The 18,461-nt window shown below is 40.4% G+C and overlaps 1 protein-coding gene across 1 annotated transcript; it reads left to right on the top strand.

Annotated features, from left to right (window-relative positions):
• Positions 1-2,576: 2,576 nt before the first annotated feature.
• On the top strand, positions 2,577-17,439 carry LOC139302120 (apolipoprotein B-100-like). Its single transcript, XM_070925710.1, has 26 exons — positions 2,577-2,631; positions 3,079-3,117; positions 3,387-3,499; positions 3,598-3,743; positions 3,906-4,053; positions 4,462-4,614; positions 4,899-5,023; positions 5,440-5,525; positions 5,631-6,081; positions 6,238-6,352; positions 6,455-6,601; positions 6,712-6,923; positions 7,043-7,262; positions 7,568-7,741; positions 7,846-8,049; positions 8,154-8,321; positions 8,572-8,771; positions 9,066-9,236; positions 9,686-9,816; positions 9,944-10,145; positions 10,292-10,464; positions 10,579-10,754; positions 10,849-10,964; positions 11,130-11,503; positions 11,625-16,201; positions 16,321-17,439. The coding sequence occupies exons 1-26, from the start codon at positions 2,577-2,579 to the stop codon at positions 17,437-17,439; spliced, it is 9,795 nt and encodes a 3,264-aa protein (XP_070781811.1).
• Positions 17,440-18,461: the final 1,022 nt, after the last annotated feature.

Here is an 18,461-nt window from a genome sequence, read left to right as displayed (position 1 = left end):
CCAACCAGATTGATTCTAATATTGTATTGTTGTGCTACATTAATAAAACAAGTTCACTTACTGTAATTGAAAGCCAATCATTTATTATTCGATAAAAAGATGTATAGTTTTACAGATATCTGTATGATCAATGGATATTTTCTATTTTGCGACCACCTCTCTGTGATTAATTTAACGTTGAATACTTGTAGTACATGACAATAATCCCACTAAAGGAGAGTTCAACACAGATTTCTAATAGCTCTTTAAATTCTCCCACATTTTCTCTGCATTAATATACTTTTAATTATGTCCATTTGCGCCAGGCCCGAGATATTTTCTACATACTGTAATCACTGTGCTCAGTGCTGTTGTGACCCTTATGCAATGTCAGACTGTTTTCTTCTGCCTGATTAACTTATCTTGAGTTCACCTCTGTTGTAATCCTGATCAAAGAGCTTTCTCAGACTTCTCTTAGGAGGTGAAAGGTTAGCCAATAATGTAAGACACCAGTGTTTCAGACATCAATTTATTTTATCAGACAGATGTACTGTTTGTCTAATTTCAATAAATGTCAGGTGTCACTGAATCTGACTTTTCTATATATGCTCAGCCTAAAATACGGCGTAACACTATGGGACAGTGTCTCAGGCATACTAGATGCCTACCTTTGATTAGTATGATATAAAGTAGAATATATAACAAAGCCAAGTCACACATCATTTTAGCCCGAAATTAGGCTTAAACTATGCCCTAGAGAGAGATCTGTATGTATATGTTTGTTCTGCTTCTGCTTCTAATCAGTGGTAAAAGAATTTTCCAGATCCTTTACTTAAGTATAAGTACCAATACCACACTGTAAAAATAAAGTCTTAAAATGTTACCTAAGTAAACGTATATAAGTATTATGAGGAAAGTTCTCAAAGCAAAACATATGTATATACATTTATATAGTATATCATTCGATTAATGTTCAAGCAGCATTTTACTCTTGTGGTCGGCTGAGGTGGAGCTAATTTTAACTATTTTGAATAGGATTGCAACTAATGATTATTTTCATTATGGATTAATCTGCTGATTACTTTCTTGGTATTATTGTTTGATTTGTAAAATGTAATAAAATTGTGAGAAATGCCCATGAGAATTACCCAGAGCGCAAAATAACCCTTCCCAATGTCTTGTTTTGTCCGACCAACAGCCCAAAATTATTCAGTTTCCTGTAATTTAAGACAAGGAAAATAACAAATCTTCACATTTGAGAAACTGAAACCATGAAGTGTTTCGGGCTTTTTTGCATGAAAAATGACGTGTCATGAAATGGAAACACTCGAGTAAAGTAGAGACACCTCAAATCTGTACAGTACTTGAGTAAATGTACTGAGTTACATCCCATCACTGCGTCTAATGTACAGTATAGTTGCTGTAATAGGCCTTGTTCATAATAACATGAATGATGACTGTGTTCCATTCAGGTAAGCCATACCAGTTAGACAGCATGCACTATACCAGGACTCAGGAAATAGCCCCTCTTAATTATCAATCGTATCTGTTACATCGGTGAGTATAATGCTATAATAAAATATGATACTGCATGTGCAAAATCTGAGGTTCAGCATGACATGAAACGGCCTACAAAAGATGACAGTTGACAATGTGTGTGTGTTTGTCTTCAAATAGCCAATGCAACAGCTTTAAGACGAATTTGAGACTCGAATACGGGGTGGTAACACACTCCAAGTGCTGTAACAAAAGCAGCAGGTGACTCAGGTTTCGATTCTGCGTCAATATGATTCATGTTCAGCAGTCATGGGGCAAAGGTTTACTTAACTTTCTGTAAGAGGCCTTCATGTATTTGTGGATGTTTAAAAGGACACTATAGTGTAACCTTTGTGCTAAAAAAACCTGCAGTAAAAAACTGTGTATACATCCTTTTAAATTGGTTGAACAGTGTCTTTCAACATGAAATCACATCTTTGAAATAGTCAAAACTATAACAATCCCTTGACTTGAAGACAACAGTTTTGAAACACTTAATGTGAAAAACAAAACGACTGGAATTAAATAAGTAAAATATATCCCCTCACTTTGCTGATTCTACCAAATTAGTTTATTTGTGCACTGCCCTTTGAGCACCATGAGCAAGCAATGAAGGTTAGTGATCCAGGATATATGAGCTATTATATGACACTGATCTGATTACAAATGTTGATTTGAGATATATGTGATTAATCTAATGATAAACATGAATATGTTCATTTCTCCATTAAAAATGACCCCAGGAGCAGCCCAGCTTCTCAAAAAAACAACCCCAAATAATCAAACAAGAGCTGAAGAGGTCATTTGACATAATCACACAGACCCACCGCACCTGGTGCTGACAGACAAGTCATAGTTTGTGAAACGTTATAACCTTTGGCCTGCCACAAGGGCTGCTCAGACTTTGGAACCAGGGCAACACATTTGCACGTCCTGGTAGTGACATACAGTAAGATTGGAGGACTATAAAAGCCAAAGGACCAAGGCACAAGAATTAGTCTTCACTGAAAGAGGAGGACTCTTCTTACCTTAAAGCTTTCAGGAGCTTTACTAAGCCCATCATGGGGGGTACCAAGCTCTGTCTTTTGCTGCTGCTGGGAACATACACACTAGCCCGTAAGTATTTAGTTTTTATTTTTGAAGCTAATAGAGTTCAAGGGAATAGTTTTATATTTTAAGTGTAAATTTATTCGAGAAAAGTGGATGTTTATTTCTTAGTATTTAAAAAAAACCTGATAATTTTCTTCAAGATGTTGCTCTTTTGTATGTGACAAATGAATGACTGCATTCATATTTAAAAGCATGTTTGGTACTCAAGCATTCATTTTGGCATACTAGTAGTGTTAGTTGTGATGCTATTCAAGTCATTTTTAAATGACTGACACACAAAACATTTTTAGTACAAAAATAAAGAATAAAAACTTAATAATGGTTTGATTATACTTGTAAATACTGATTAAGTATACTGATTTAAGTGTTTAATTGTTCTCAGTGAAGTTTTAGAGCAGCTGGTAGCTTTTTATATGTCAAGCAAACTAAAGAAAAATGTTTCATCCTTTACAGAGCAAGATGTGGGGAGTGTTGAGGAACCAGTTTGCTTGTGTGAGTTGCTTTTTTAATCGTAACGTTGTTTTATAAATGACTGTTTAAATACATGAGATATGATTTAACTTGATAAATAAGCAGCAAAAAAAAAAATTACCATCTTTGAATCCTTACTGATGAGCTCATCTGTCTAATCATGTATCATGTTTTCTTAGTGTTAAACTACCAATTCAAAGTATTTAAAGGTATATAAAGTCTGTGATTTTGTTTGAAAGTGCAAACATTGGCATTACCGTGCCATAACTGATGTTTCAAATACTTTTTAGTGGCCAAAAGATTCAAGAACTTCCGGCGGTTTGTCTACGACTATGAAGCTGAGACCTTTAACGGCGTGAATGGAGCTACCGACAACAAGAGCGGCCCCAAAGTCTCTTGCAAAGTATGTCTCACAGCCCTGATCACAACTGCAAGCACAGTCTCGTGACCCCGAGTAGAAAACAGTAGCACTAAAAAACAAATGTTTAATCTGCTGCACAGGTTGAGGTTGATGTGCCCCAGACCTGTAGCTTCATCCTCCGCACAACAGAGTGCTCACTGAGCGAGATCTCTGGTGTGGATGCAGCAGGGAACCCAGTGTATCGTCCTGCTGATGGAGCTCAGGCTTTCACAGCTGCCATGGCCAAGTAAGTCGCCTTATGTTTCTAGCTAAGATTCAGCATTTATCTGTATTATTTACTACTAAAACTGAAGACTGTATGATCAGAAAAGTGGCTAAAACTGATGAAATAAAAGAAGAGGATTAGCTAAATGGGAGGTTGTAAATGATGATCTGTCCACGTCAACAGGAACCCCTTGAAGATCACAGTTGAAGGACAGACTAATGTCAAACTCTACCCTGAGGATGATGAGCCTGTCAACATCTTGAACATGAAGAGGGGAATTGTGTCTGCTCTCATCGTGCCAGTAATGGAAGAGGAGATGAACAAAAAAATGGTAGCTCCCTTGACTGTTTTTTATTGCCTTATTTTTGTTTTGTCAGTATTTACAGCCTTTACCAATCAATTCAGGCCAGATTCAAGCTAAATTCTGTTTGTGATGTAGTCTCATGCAAAGATAAACAAGTTGCACAATGAGTAGATAAGCTGCCCCAGTCACAGGTAATAAATACACTCCTGTAACAGCATGTTCTCACAAAGACTATCTTCAGCTGCAGGTCAAAGTCCTAGATAAGTTTATCTTGCTAATGGCATCACCTGCTCTCATGAAGGGGGGCAGTCTTTCAGATCAATTGATAATCAGATTGCTAAAGGACAAAAAACACATTTACCACTCTTGCAACTTTGTTTTTTTTTAATCATGTCCAACATCCTCAGTGTTGATGATGCCTCTCATCATTTTCAGTCCACTGTGCATGGAGTGTGCTCCACTGACTTCATCGTCAACGCCAGAGAGGACATTGCCACTGATGTGACTGTCAACAGGGATCTTTCCAACTGTGACGGGTTCTTTGCCCGCAAGCAGGACACCAGTCCCCTGGCCCTCATTTCTGGCATGGTAAGAGATTAAGCAACAACCTTGCACTGTCACCATCACAAACCAAAGCCAAGAGTTGTTAGATTGTGTACAGGATTTGGACACTCAAAGTTATAGCACTCACTTCTAAGTAGAGGATGATAAGCTTCAAATCAAAATTTAAAATTACCTTACAAAGAACAAAACACACTAAAAAGCTGCCTGAAAACAAAAACTTCAAATATATCTATTTTTGTAACTGTTTTACAGCAGTCTGCTCTTCCTCGTAATCTAACAAAATATTGATGTTGTCTTTTCACCATCAGAACTACCCTCTGTCCAAGATGATTAGCAGTACCCAGACTTGCAACTACAAGTTTGACAACCAGAAGAAGCACATGAAGAGTGGAACCTGCACAGAGAAACACATTTTCCTGCCCCTCTCCCACCAGTAAGTTTTAAAACAATGAAGTATCCACTAAATAATATCACATTCACCAAATCCTTTAATTCTTTAAAAGTGACCCATTTCTAGAGCTCTCTAAAGAAAAAATGACAATGTGAATTGTAGGTTTGTTTCATTATTTGTGCGCAATTTACAGAATTTCATGCTTTTGAAAAATATTTTAACGTTTGTATGTTTGCATGAAGGATTTTGTCCTGGGTATGAACATTTAATTGCTTGAAATGTAATACACATCTCAGTATTTTGCACATTGTATTGTATCTCCTAACTGGTCCATATTTCCAAAAAGTTCCAAACAGACAAATAGAGGTTGTTTATATACAATAAAATATTTTTGCCAAGTGTTATTATGTCCTATTATGACCAGTTTGTTGAAAGTGTCTCATCTCTTCTGTAAACAGGAACGAATATGGAATTTCTGCTGTGGTGAAGCAGACTGTGACTCTGAGGGAGACCGCCAAGATCAATGACAGAATCTTTGACCGCAGTGAGTATTTCAGTTTTTTAAAATAGCTTGTGAAATATGCTCAGCATGTCAAATGTGTCACATTTCTCTGCATCTTCTTACTGTTTGTGATATAATTCTGTACAGATGAGGACAACCTCAAGTACTTGCTCTTGGATGTTGCTGATGACAAGTCCCCTATGCAGACCAAGGATGCTGCCATTGCCACAATGCAGCAGCTGAACACCCTGTCACAGACCACTCAGGGCGAGGAGCGCGCCAGCCTCTTCCACAAACTGGTGTCTGAGCTGCGTGGCCTGAAGGTTGACATCCTTGGATCTGCTGCTGTTGAGATGATGGACATATCCAGCCCTCTGACATGGCAAGCTCTGGCTCAGTGCGGCACCCCAGAGTGCACCAGCGCCATGCTGAAGGTTCTCAGGACCTTTGACACTGCTGCTCTTGAGGTTGATGCTGCTGTCTACGCCCTGGGACTGCTGCCTAACCCCTCCCGCCTCATGGTCAAGGACATGCTGGCAATGGCTCAGTACAAGCAGAGCAAACCCATCCTGTATGCCCTGAGCAATGCAGTCAGGAAGTAAGTAAACCAACATATCAAATGTTTTAAATCAGAGGAAAGTCTTCCTCAATACCATTGCTATATAAATGTAGCCACTTACCATTTACTATAGCAGTAGTGAGTGGTGGTTTCTGTTTTAATAATCTAATCACTAATGTCTAACTTTGTCACTAGACTGTACAATGCTGAAGGCGTCACCCCTGAGATCACTGCTGTCTCTGAGTTCATGGCTTCTCTTCTGGGAGCAGATTGCTCTGGAGATAAAGATCTGACCTTCCTGACCTTGAGGGTAGGTCATCAGCTGTGAACATAGACCGCTTATAGAAATATAACTTTTTATGTCAACTTCCAGTTCCATGTTTTTTCTAATTGTCTATTATATTCCATCTAGGTTGTTGGTAACATGGGAGATGCAATGGAGGCCGCTGACCCTGCTGTAAAGACCATCCTGCTGAAGTGCATGAGACAGCCTGCAACCACACTGTCTGTGCAGCTGGCCGCCATCCAGGCTTTCAGACGCATGTCTGTGACAGATGAGGTAACCAATGTCCCCCTCCACACATAAATAGTATCCTTGTTTCCCAGTTTTATAGAGTGGAGTTTCCCAAAATTCAGTGACAAACAAGTTGCTGTTGTTTTTCTATCCAGGTTCGTTCTAACCTCCAGAGGGTCAGCCAGTACCCCAAGGGTGCTGTGCAGAAGCGCCTGGCGGCTTACCTGATCCTGATGAGGAATCCCAAGGACAGTGACATTGAGGTTGTGAAGAAGCTGCTTAACCAGGAGCAGAACATGCAGATCAAGGCCTTTGTGACCTCCCACATCTCCAATATCATTTCCTCCACTGATTCAGAGACCCAGAAGTAAGAATGGAGCACTTTTCAACAGACAAGTTGTGCTTTATTAAATGGAATACTGTGCTGAATTAATAACCCAACTACTTATATTCAGCTGATTGTTTTACATTTCATTATTACCCCAGGCTCGGCAAGAAGATAATGGATGCCCTGCAGGACACTGACGTCGCCACACACAGCGACTACACCACAAAGTCTCGCAACTACAAGCTGGGCATGGCACATGAGAGCATGCAGGCCGGCATTCAGGGCAACATCGTCTTTGATCCCAGCAGCCAGTTGCCAAGGGAGGTCTTGCTGGAAACTACCCTGAAAGCTTTTGGTTTCAACCTGGATATTTGGGAGGTAGGTAATACTGTAGGTCACAATGATCAGGGACTTATTGCTGTTTCAAATTGTAGTTTTACACTTACTAAAAACACTAGCAGAGATTTTTTTGTTATTAACAGTAGACAACTACATTCATGGTGTCTTCTTATTGATATCATTATTTACTGTATTAGACTTTTTTCATTCAATTTGGCCTACCCATCTGTCACTGAAATTAGAGCTAAAATGGCATTTGTAAGAGAATTATTTGGCCCAGATCCAAACTTTAACACCCTAAACCCACACTGTTTTTGAATCTGTTTGTTTTATTTTTCCGATAGGTTGGTATGGAAGGAAGGGGCCTCGAGCCAACTGTTGATGCTCTGTTTGGAAAGAATGGGTTCTTCCCTGACACTGTGTCCAAGGCTCTGTACTGGGCTGAAGACAAGATGCCACCAAAGATCAAAGAAGTTCTAGAGAAATGGGTTGCTCCCCTGAAACCAGAAGGACAGAAGGTAAATCTTGTGTGGAGTTATTTCTATTGGACACTCTTTGTCTGAGTTATGTTGTCATTTCCACTGATACCACCACAACTAATACAATGGAACTTTTTCCTAAGGTTCCCGAAAATCTTGTGAGAGAAATCGCTCGCAACTTCAACAAGCTGGTTAAAGATCTGCAAAGTCAAGAGTCCCCAGAGGCCATGGCCTACCTGAGGATCATGGGAGCTGAGCTTGGCTACATCAAGGGCAACGAACTGAAGTCTATTGCTGAAAACGCAATGATGTATGCAGAGATTTTCATGAAGACCATTCCTACCCCGGTATGGTTCGGTACTCCTGTTATCCATTTAAAATAATGTCCAACAAATTACAACTCTTTTTCCATACCACAGTGTTCAAACTGACTGTTGATTCTTTATATTAGGTCGTGGCTAAACTGATGTCCAGCACTGACAATGAGATCTTTGCCCATTACATCTTCATGGACAACAAATTCGTCATGCCAACAGCATCTGGCATGCCTCTGACATTTGCTCTGTCTGGCACCTTTACTCCTGGCGCAAAGGGAGGCCTTCGCATGGCTCCAAACATGGTACGTTTGTCTTCAACCTATCCTCAAAGCTCCATCAAAAAAGTCAGTTATGATTTTATTGTTATGCTGTTACTATTTTATTGATGTACTTCCTCAAATGTCCTACAAAGTGTAATTAAAATCTATAATAATAATGATGATTCAACATAAATAGTATAATAGTAAGTTGTATGATGGTAGCAATGTCATTTTATATTTTCTCTTGACTCTGCAACCTATTTAATTTAATGTGATATGTTTTTGTTCACAGAAGGAGCTGGTGTTCATGCCCTCTGTTGGAGTTGAGTTTGTGACTCAGATGGGAGTCCATGTCCCTGAATTCGTTGTGTCCGCTGTTGAGATGCACACCAACATGTATCACGAGAGCAATCTCAATGCCAGGATCATCATGGAGGAGAACCAGGTCAAGCTTTCCATCCCCGCCTCACAGGCAAAGCTCTTCAGCATCAGGTAACACATAACATAAAATACATATTATTTATTATATTTAACAATATATTATATTTAACAGATGAAATTGTTTTGTTCTAGTAGTAGATGGCAAATGTTTTTATTTTGTTTGTAAACCTGTTGTAGGTCACATGCAGGTGTACTTAAATTCTCAATATATTTCAAAGATTTTTTTTTCTGCAACCACAAATAAAACAAAGCCACTAGTAAGGTGTTTAGTGATACAGTGTTTCAACATGTGGCACCATATTGTATTGCATGTGATGCTGATTTGCTGATTTTTCTTGGAAACAGCAACAAAGTGCTGATTGTGGGCGCTGGTCAAGCTGCAGTGATCCCACACACAGAGGGTGACAAAACCTGCAAACCTCTCTTCTCTGGAGTCAGATACTGCACCAAAACACTTGTTGCTAACACTGGTGATAAGACTGATGTCCCCTACTTCCCCCTGAATGGAGAGACTGAGTAAGTTTTATTTCAGTTTTATAGAGGATGTTGGTTGGAATGTGAATAATGTAGTGAGGGACAGTTGAAAAGTAGATGGGTTGAATAAAGGTATGAATAACCAAAACATCACCACTCAATCAATCAACTTTTGATTCGATTTTTGACTTACTTCCCCCCTCCATATTTGGCCTGCTATCGTATAAAAATCTAGCACTTCAAATCACGTCTTAACTTTTAGAGGTGGTATTATTAGTTGGATTTGTATGTGTACATGTACTGATATGCCACTCAGTAAGGACATAAAATAACATTTAGTAAAAGTAATCAAAGTTTGATACACAAAATACTTTTTTATGGTTTTCTAGATACACAGTACAATGTCATAGTAGATTTAAATGAAGACAAAGTACAATATTATAGAAGATACATGAAAACTTACTGATTAAACTTTGTTCTTTTCATCCCAGGTTTGCTGTGGACATCAAGCCCAGTAAAGAGGTCTCTGAGTACACAGCCACCATTGCCTATAAACTCCTCAGTGAAGGAAAGGATGGTCGCCAAAAGGTTGATTCTTTGAAGTTGGCCCTGAGAGCTGAGGGTATGAGCTTATCTTATTTAGAAAAATAATTATATCTACTCATGTTTTTCTATGTTATACATTATACATTACATACAATACATACATCAATAATTAAGTTATACCATTTCTTACTTTGTGGCTTTAGGTGCTCAGCCCACAGAGGCGACAGCCACCATGAAATACAACAGGAACAGGAATGTCTTCACCACCCAAGTCCAGATACCTGACTTTGATGTTGAGGCCGGTGTCAAGGTTGGCATGACCGACAGCAGCTCCAAAGGAAAATCCATTACCCTTGAGATCTCCAACAAGAACATGCCACAGCTCTCTCTGATTGGACGTGCCAAGTGAGTCAACCCAGCTAAAATCATAAACACACTGTCAATAAATAATGTATCTTACTTAAAGCTAGTTACTCCTTCACACATTTAACAGTCTATCATTTCTTGATATACAAGCATTGACTAGATCATGTTTTTTTAATTAATCACAGGCTTCAGGCCATGACTGATGGCATGCTGCAGGTTCAGCTGTTAGTCCCCTCACTCAACACTGATGCCACCATCACTGCTACCATGAGCAAAGCTAATGGACTTGCTATGGAGATCAAAAGCGATGTCAAGCTCCCAGAAACCTCCTCCATTCAGGCAGTCACATTCAAATATGGTATGTCTGTATAAGAAAAAAGTGATAGTGGACTTCATGGATTGATCATTTCAGGCATTTGTCCAAATACTGTCTCAAATGTAAAAGTAAAATGCAAAATGCTTTGTATCTCAGGTGAAGACCAGGCTGAGGTCCAGCTGATGTCCAACATGAATGCTGATACTAAGATCCTGGTGCCTTACACTGAAGCCCTTCAGGCCTGGCTCAGGCAGTTTGTGGAGGATGTCATGGACCAGCAGGTTGTCAAGACTGACATGAAAATGCGTCATGTCTTCAACAAGGCAGTTGAGGTGAAAATAATATAATCATTACAACTATTTTAGCAGATGTGGACTTCTAGTTCTTCCATACTAAAGCATGAGAAATGTGATGTTTTTTCATCAGGCCAGCAATATCTGGATGGACAAGATCTCAACCGATGTTCCCTATGTTGAGACTCTGAGAAACAGAATAGCAAGTGTGGAAATGCCCTCTATGCCTGAAAACCTATTCATGAACCTGTACGTAAACCCCACATCTAATAATAATTATTATTTTTCATGTCAACTATGGGAAAATTACTGCTTCATCCTGATTAAATTCTAAATTAAGTACAACAACATTAACTCACCAATTGAGTGTCTATTTTAAATGTAACAAATGTTCTGCTTTCATCATTTCACCAGTGAGAGCACATTCAGATACCAGTTCAACCAGGACCGTTTGACCATTAGCATCCCTCTGCCTCTTGGAGGTAAATCATCTGAGGAGCTGAGGATACCTCCAATGGTTGCCTCCCCACGCATCTCCATGCCTCAGCTGGGCATGGACGTTGCCTCACAGGAGATCCAAATCCCCACTTTTACCATCCCTTCTGAATATGACCTCACGCTGCCTCTGATGGGAATGGTGGAAGTGTCTTCCAAGGTCAACAGCAACTATTATAACTGGGAGGCATCGATGTCTGCTGGTAACAACCCTGCAGAGTCTCCTAGCTACATGGCCAAATTCAGCATCCTGGCTGAGAGTCCAATCAAGCTCCTCTCCTTCTCAACTAAGGGTAATTTAATTTTTATTATTTTCTTTAATTAGAAGAATTGCACATTTGTTGTTTAACACAAGAGAAAGAACATTTTGATATTGATACTAATTAATATTGTACTGTTTTGTCTCTTTTAAAGGAGCTACAGAGATCGCAGACACAGCAGAGAAAACTAAGACATTCACCATTAATGGTTCTCTGACCCACATGCTCATGAACACAGGTTTTAATATGCTGGAAACCATCGCTGTCACAGACAATGTAATGTCAAAAGGAAGGTACAAAGTGTATGCCGCCGCCCCTCTGGGTCTGGATACTTCTCTGACTATTACTACCCAGGTCGTCTTAGACTCAAACATGCTCTCTGGAGATATCAACACAGATGGAAGCGTGTCTGTTGGACCCATGACTGCTAGTACCACCTATCTCCACACATTCTCTGTTGAGCCGGCGAAGAAAGAAGCTAAATCGGAGAGCACACTGAGGGTGAACTCTGAAATCCTAAAGGTTGCGAACAAGATCAAGGCATCATATGCAAATGAGGAACTTCTGATTGAGTCTAATACCAACATGAACAGTGACCCCATCAAGCACACCACCAAAATGAGCCTTAGCTACAAGGATGTCAAGCTTACCATCCAGGCTGATTCTGTGACCAAGGCTGATGAGCGAATGCTTCGTAGCCAGATGGAGTTCTCTGCCTCTGGAGAACAGGTAAGCCTCAGGATAGAGAATCAAGCTGATGACACAGAGAACCGTGCCTACTCTTTGCTCACTGGGTCCATGAACCCCTCTGGCTTGGAGATCAATTCCGATGCCTCCTTGAGCATCTTTTCAACCCTTGCCTCTCACAAGGCAACCTTGGCCCTGAACACGAATGGCCTGACCACCAGCTGTACAACAACTGCTCAGCACAGCCCAATGACCTTTGAGAATGTTTTCCATGGTGGAGTTGACACCTCTGGTGCCACCATGTCTCTCACCACCAAGGGAGCCATTAAAGGAAACAAAGCTGAGCTCAATGTTGAGGGAAAAATTGCAAGCACAGAAGTGTATCTCAACGGCATCTTTGATGGTAACCTCTTTGATATCAACACCAGGAACAGAGTGAACCTCAAACTGAATGAAGATGGCTTGACCCTCTCCAACAACATAGCTGGCTCTCTCAACGAGATGAGGACCGAAAATACCCACTCATTGTCTCTTTCGCTGAGATCTTTTACCCTCAGCTCCAAGACTGACAATGTCCTTGACAAGAGGAACTCCTACATGCATCAGATCACAGTTAACATGGAGCGATTTACTGCCTTGGTAAATGTAAAAAATGACCTGAAGATCATGGAGATTAACTTTGGGAATGATGCCCAGTTCAAGGCAGAGCCCTACAACATGGAGCTGACTGGAACAATGACGGGAGTCTTCTCAGAGGAAGAGCTCAAGCACACTTATGAAGTCAAGTTTGTTGACATGGTCCTCTATGCAAAGTGCAATACCAACGGTAAACTCCTGGGAGCTCACATAACACATAACACTGATATGGAGGTTGCTGGTCTGACCATGACGTTCAACAATGTGGGTAACTTCAACTCACCATCTCTTCGGTTGGGGAGCACACTCAAAACGGTTGCCGCACCCTTCACCCTGAACATTGATGCCATTTTCAACTCAGATGGTGCAGTGTATCTGTATGGACAGCAGAGCGGTGAACTGTACAGCAAATTCCTCCTGAAAGCAGAACCCCTGCTGTTCACACAGTCATTTGAGTACAGAGCCTCAACCACCCATGAACTGGAAGGCAGACCCACTATAAAGACCAATATGGACAACAAGATCAACAGCATGCTGAGCCTCCAAGAGCAAAGTGTCACACTGAAGATGACATCCAAAGTAAACGAGCACATCTTTGATCAAGAAATGAGTGCCTATAACAATGCAGAGAGAATGGGCATTGAGATGACAGGAGCAGTCTCAACACCAGCCAGTCAAGATTACACCATCTCTGGATTTGTGAAATATGACAAGAACAGTGACAGCCATGTCATCCAGATCCCATTCACAGAGCATCTGCCTGCAGTTATTGACAACGTGAAGACCACAATGATGAGGCTGATGGACCACAGCATTGAGATGCTGAAAAACATCAACACCAAGTATGAGATCAGTACCAAGTTTCAGAACAAAGTGTCAGAACTGAAAGAGGTCATTGACAACTTTGATTTCACCCTCTTTGTCCAAGACGTAAGAAAGTTTATCATCTCAATTGAAAACTTCATGACCAACCTGACAGCCAAGTTCCCAACTGACAAAGTCATGAATGTGCTGAAATCAATAAAGGATGCTATCATGGCCTGGATCCAGAAGCATAACATTGGTAACAACTTCAATGTAATGTATGCCAAAATAGAGGAGATCCTCTCCAGCTATGAGGTTGAGAAGATGATTGGGGCCATCATGGATGAGGCTGTTAAAATTATGAAGCAGTATCAGGTGAGGGAAAAGATTCAGTCTGCAGTTGCTGCTCTCAAGTCAATTGATATCCAGCCTTTGCTCAAAAGAGTTATGTTACCTGCTCAGGAACTTGTAAATGAACTGTATTCGTTTGACTTGAAACAGCTGATTGATGACATGAGTGACTATTTCATGAGAATGGTCCAGAAAATCAAATCTTTTGATTATGACACATTCACTATGGAGTTGAAAGAGAAAGTGGCAGATATGAGCAAGATTCCCTGTTTTGGAAAACTGTACGGAGAGTTCAGAGTTACTTCACCTCATTACAACTTCAAGACCACTGCTGACCTGGAGAACACCACAACTACATCAGTCACACCAGAGTTCAAAATTAACCTTAACTCACAGGCTGCATCTACTTTGAAAGTCTTGGACTTCACTGTGGATGCCAGTGCTCATTTAGCTGCACCCAAGATGAGTCGCCTCTCCATCTCTGAGAACATCAAAGTTGACCAGTCAAGTTTTACACTTGACCACAAGGGAACAATGACTCTCTACGGCCTGTCAGCTCAAGCCTCTGCTGAAACTACTGCAAATGCCAAAACTGAGCTCTATGTTGCAGAGCTTGTCAACAATGCATTCTTTGCCATGGAAAATGGAGTTTCTACCACTGTCGAGACTAGTTACAAACATGACCTCAACATGCCACTCCTCAGCTTCTCAGATGAGGCAACCCACATGAGTAAAATGGAGGTGGTCATGGATCTCCACACTGCCAAAGTGACTTTCACCGGAGCAACAGGCAGCAGCAACTTCAAAATTAATCAAACTGCGGTTGCTGATATATGCATTTTCCGCCACGTAATTATTAATGCCAAGGTGGAGACAGAAACACCTATCATGAAGGGCAGTGTTTCTATGGTCAAATTCCAGGCTAAAGCTGAAGACATGAAAATTGATTTCACTGCCTCTCACGATGCAGAGCTAGCTGGACAGGTTGAGGGAACTCTCTCAAGCTCTGCGCTTGCTTTGGTCACACCTAGTGAGCTTATGTTTGACATCAAGAACAAGGGAAATGCCAAGGTTGTCCTTCCATTCAATCTGTCTGGAAAGATGGATCTCCAGAATGACATCTCTTTTACTCTGAACTCTGAAGTGCAGGAAGCTAGCTGGACAGGCCTGGCTAGATTCAACCAGTACAAATATTCCCATTACTTCACAATGGATAATGGTGACAGAGAAATTAACATATTTTCCCAGATTAATGGAGAAGCAAATCTGGATGTACTGAAGGAGCCTATCACCATTCCTGAAATAACTGTCCCATTTGTTGGTATGAAGTCACCAAGAGTGGAAGATTTCTCACTGTGGGAAGACACTGGCCTGAGCTATCTCCTGACCACAACTCAGCAGACATTTGACATGAACAGCAAGCTGAAGTACATGAAGAACCCTGAGATGATTACCATTGACATTAATGTGGATCCAATCATCAACGTCATTAATAACAATGTCAAGACTTTGCACAAGAAAGTGCTAAGCGGCAAGGATAAGGCTGCTGCCATGCTCGCTAGATCTTATGACAACGCAAAGGCAGAGTATGAAAAATATAGCATTGAGTTGCCCAAAACCATTACTGTCCCTGCCTACAAAGTTCCAGTGATGAATGTTGAGGTGTCCACATTCACCATTCCCCTGCCCGACTTCAGTCTCATCACAATGCCTGCCCTGCATGTTCCATCTGCCCTCAGCAAGCTGACTCTTCCAAAAATCACTCTGCCCAAAATTCAGAGCATCAAGATCCCTGTAATGGGTGATCTGACCTATGAGTTCTCCATGAAAACCGCAATGATCACCATCAAAACTGATGCCAGCATCCTTAACCAGGACAGCATCATCATCAAACTTGACTCTTCCTCATCCTCTGAATGTGAGTTTCTGACTGGAAGGATTGAGGGCAACACCAACGTGAACACAGTTGATGGATTTAAAATGGCCTCTGTCCTGTCTGTAAAACATTCAATGCTAGAGGGAAACCATGACAGCACCATCACCTTAAATTATGCAAATGTGGATACCTCCATCACCAATTCAGCTAAGGTCAATCTACTTTACCTGGCTATGGAAATCAACCAGGAGATTACTGGAAATCCAGAGGAAGGTCTTGTTGTCTCTATGTCCACTCCATCTGCAGGACTCATTGCACTTCAGATGCAGACTAAGCGCCCAGCACAAGTGAAAGCAAGACTCTATGGTCGCTACCCGGTAAGAGTACTTTTGCTTACTTGTTTGCTTACTAATTAACTTTGATTGTGAGTTCAATGTAAATGGTATATTTATATTTTATTAATATATCTTTTTGTTTTATGTGTACTTTTTCCCAGACTGAGCCAACAACAGACATTGATATCTTGGGTCTGAAGCTGTCTGTGATGAACTCTGAGAAGCTGAACCTTCAGACAACCTGGAATATGGAGATGCCGTATGAGATGATGCTGAGACTGAAGACACAGGTGCCCACAGTCATGGAAATGGTGTCTGATCCTGCTGTCAGGACATATAACAAAATCTACAGAAGCGCTAGAAGCCTTGAGGGTCCTTTTGAACAGGCTAGAGAGCAGGGTAAAGTGATGTTCAAGAGAGTTGTTGACAACCTTGCAGTAGTAAATCCTTCTAGCGTTATGACAACTGTCACAGATAAGACCATTTTGATCCTAAAAGAATACCAACAGAAAGTTGAAATTGTTCTTGATGCTGTTGTTAAGTTCCTGAGAGACACCAAGTTCCAGATCCCTGGGCATGAACAGAGGCTGTCTGGGCTTGAGGTCTACCAGAAATTTAGTGCTTTTGTTGCCGATGTATCTGAGGAGGCTGTTCAGAAGATTCCAGAGTACTTTGCCTCCATGTTTACAGCAGTCCTTGATTATTTCCAAGCAATTGAATTCACCTTTCCTGGCTCTAACCACATTGTCAGCGGAAGAGAAATTCTTGATGACTTGTTTGTAGCTTTGAGGAAAATTCAGGACCAAGTGATCGTCACTGTGAGGAAACTGGGGGATATTCAGCTGGAAGATATCATTAACAAAGTCTCTGCATTTTTGCAGTTTACCACTGAACAAAGTGAGAAGTTTCTCCAAACCTTAAAATCTCAGAATGTAGACAAGCTTGCCACCTTTGTGACTGATGTATACAACGATGCCATCAACTCTCCTATCCTGGCTGAGGTTGCCAAGCAGGTTGAAGAGGCCCACAGAATTGTTGTGGAATATCTAAATGCTGTGAGAGCTAAACTCCAGAATGTTTTGGCTGACATGTCTAGTGAACAGCTTCAAGCCGACATCCAGTCTTGGATTGACTTATCAGTAAAACGTGTGAATGCTTTCCACAACAATGTTATTAAGACACTTAAGGAGAAAAGCAAAAGTGTTGAGCCATTTGTTAGAGTAAGTGACAGACAGATGGAGGTTGACATTCCTTTACCATTTGTTGCCAAATCCAACTAACTGACCATGGCTGACCAGTGTTGACTGTATCTGTTGTGTAACCATCTAAGTTGTTGTTGTTGTACCCCTGATGCTTGTCTCTCTTCTCCGCAAATTATTAATTTTGTTTGTTATGTCATGGTGGACTCCCAGTTGTTTTCATCCTACTGTGTCTTGTACTATTTAAAAAAAAAAACCCAATATGTGGCCTTCAATAAAGACAGTTTGTACTGCATACAGCTCTGAGCATTTCTTATATATAATTTAACTTAAGGGTCTGCATACCTAACTTCTTGGCAGGTATATATAAGCAAGAGTGTAAGCAAAGGTACCATGATTTTTATACACTGGTACATTTTCTTCAGAATGATTATTCCTTCAAGATGGTGTTATGATGTATAAATAGAATTTGAGTCAAACTACACACTGAACACAGTCACAATATGGTATAATTTTAAAAAGCTCACACCCATTGTATGCCCATAAGTCATTTTGTATCCTCAGGTCTAAATTTAGCAGAGACACAAATAGCTTCCATGACACACAAGCTCTCTTATCATAAAACAATGAGAATAAGTACAGACATAGTCAGTTTGACAGTTGGTAACAATAATGAAAAAGCCAAGTCCTAAAATGTATTCACCCTTTGGAATACATGAATACATTTTTCCACTGATGCTATTGGCTATGTGTAATCATAAGCAGTGGTGGAAGTATTCAGATCCTTTACTTAAGCAAAAGTAGCAATACGACAGTATAAAATTACTCCATTGCAAGCAAATTCTTCATTACAAGTGCTTTTAAAATCTTACTTAAGTAAAAGTACAAAAGTATTATCAGCTACATGTACTTAAAGTATCAAAAGTAAAATAACTCATAATACAGAAAAATGACCCTAGGGCTGTTACATTATTATATATATGATTGGATTATAATTTTTGATGCATTAATATGTAAGAAGTATTTTAATGTTGTAGCTTAATGGAGTGGAGCTGCTTTCAATTACCTTACATACTGCTGGATAGTTAATTATATAACCATGC

The sequence above is a fragment of the Enoplosus armatus genome, chromosome 19 (genome assembly GCF_043641665.1).
Source record: "Enoplosus armatus isolate fEnoArm2 chromosome 19, fEnoArm2.hap1, whole genome shotgun sequence".
Taxonomy (NCBI): domain Eukaryota; kingdom Metazoa; phylum Chordata; class Actinopteri; order Centrarchiformes; family Enoplosidae; genus Enoplosus; species Enoplosus armatus.
Note: the sequence above shows the minus strand (reverse complement) of the source record. Positions and strands in the feature narration are given on the sequence as shown.

Bases quoted from the DNA above. Each gene is read 5' to 3' on its own strand.
- LOC139302120 (XM_070925710.1), top strand. From the start codon at position 2,577: ATGGGGGGTACCAAGCTCTGTCTTTTGCTGCTGCTGGGAACATACACA. The intron at 5,526-5,630 runs GTGAGTATTTCA...AATTCTGTACAG, and splicing joins TGACAGAATCTTTGACCGCA to ATGAGGACAACCTCAAGTAC. The intron at 6,602-6,711 runs GTAACCAATGTC...TTTTCTATCCAG, and splicing joins GCATGTCTGTGACAGATGAG to GTTCGTTCTAACCTCCAGAG.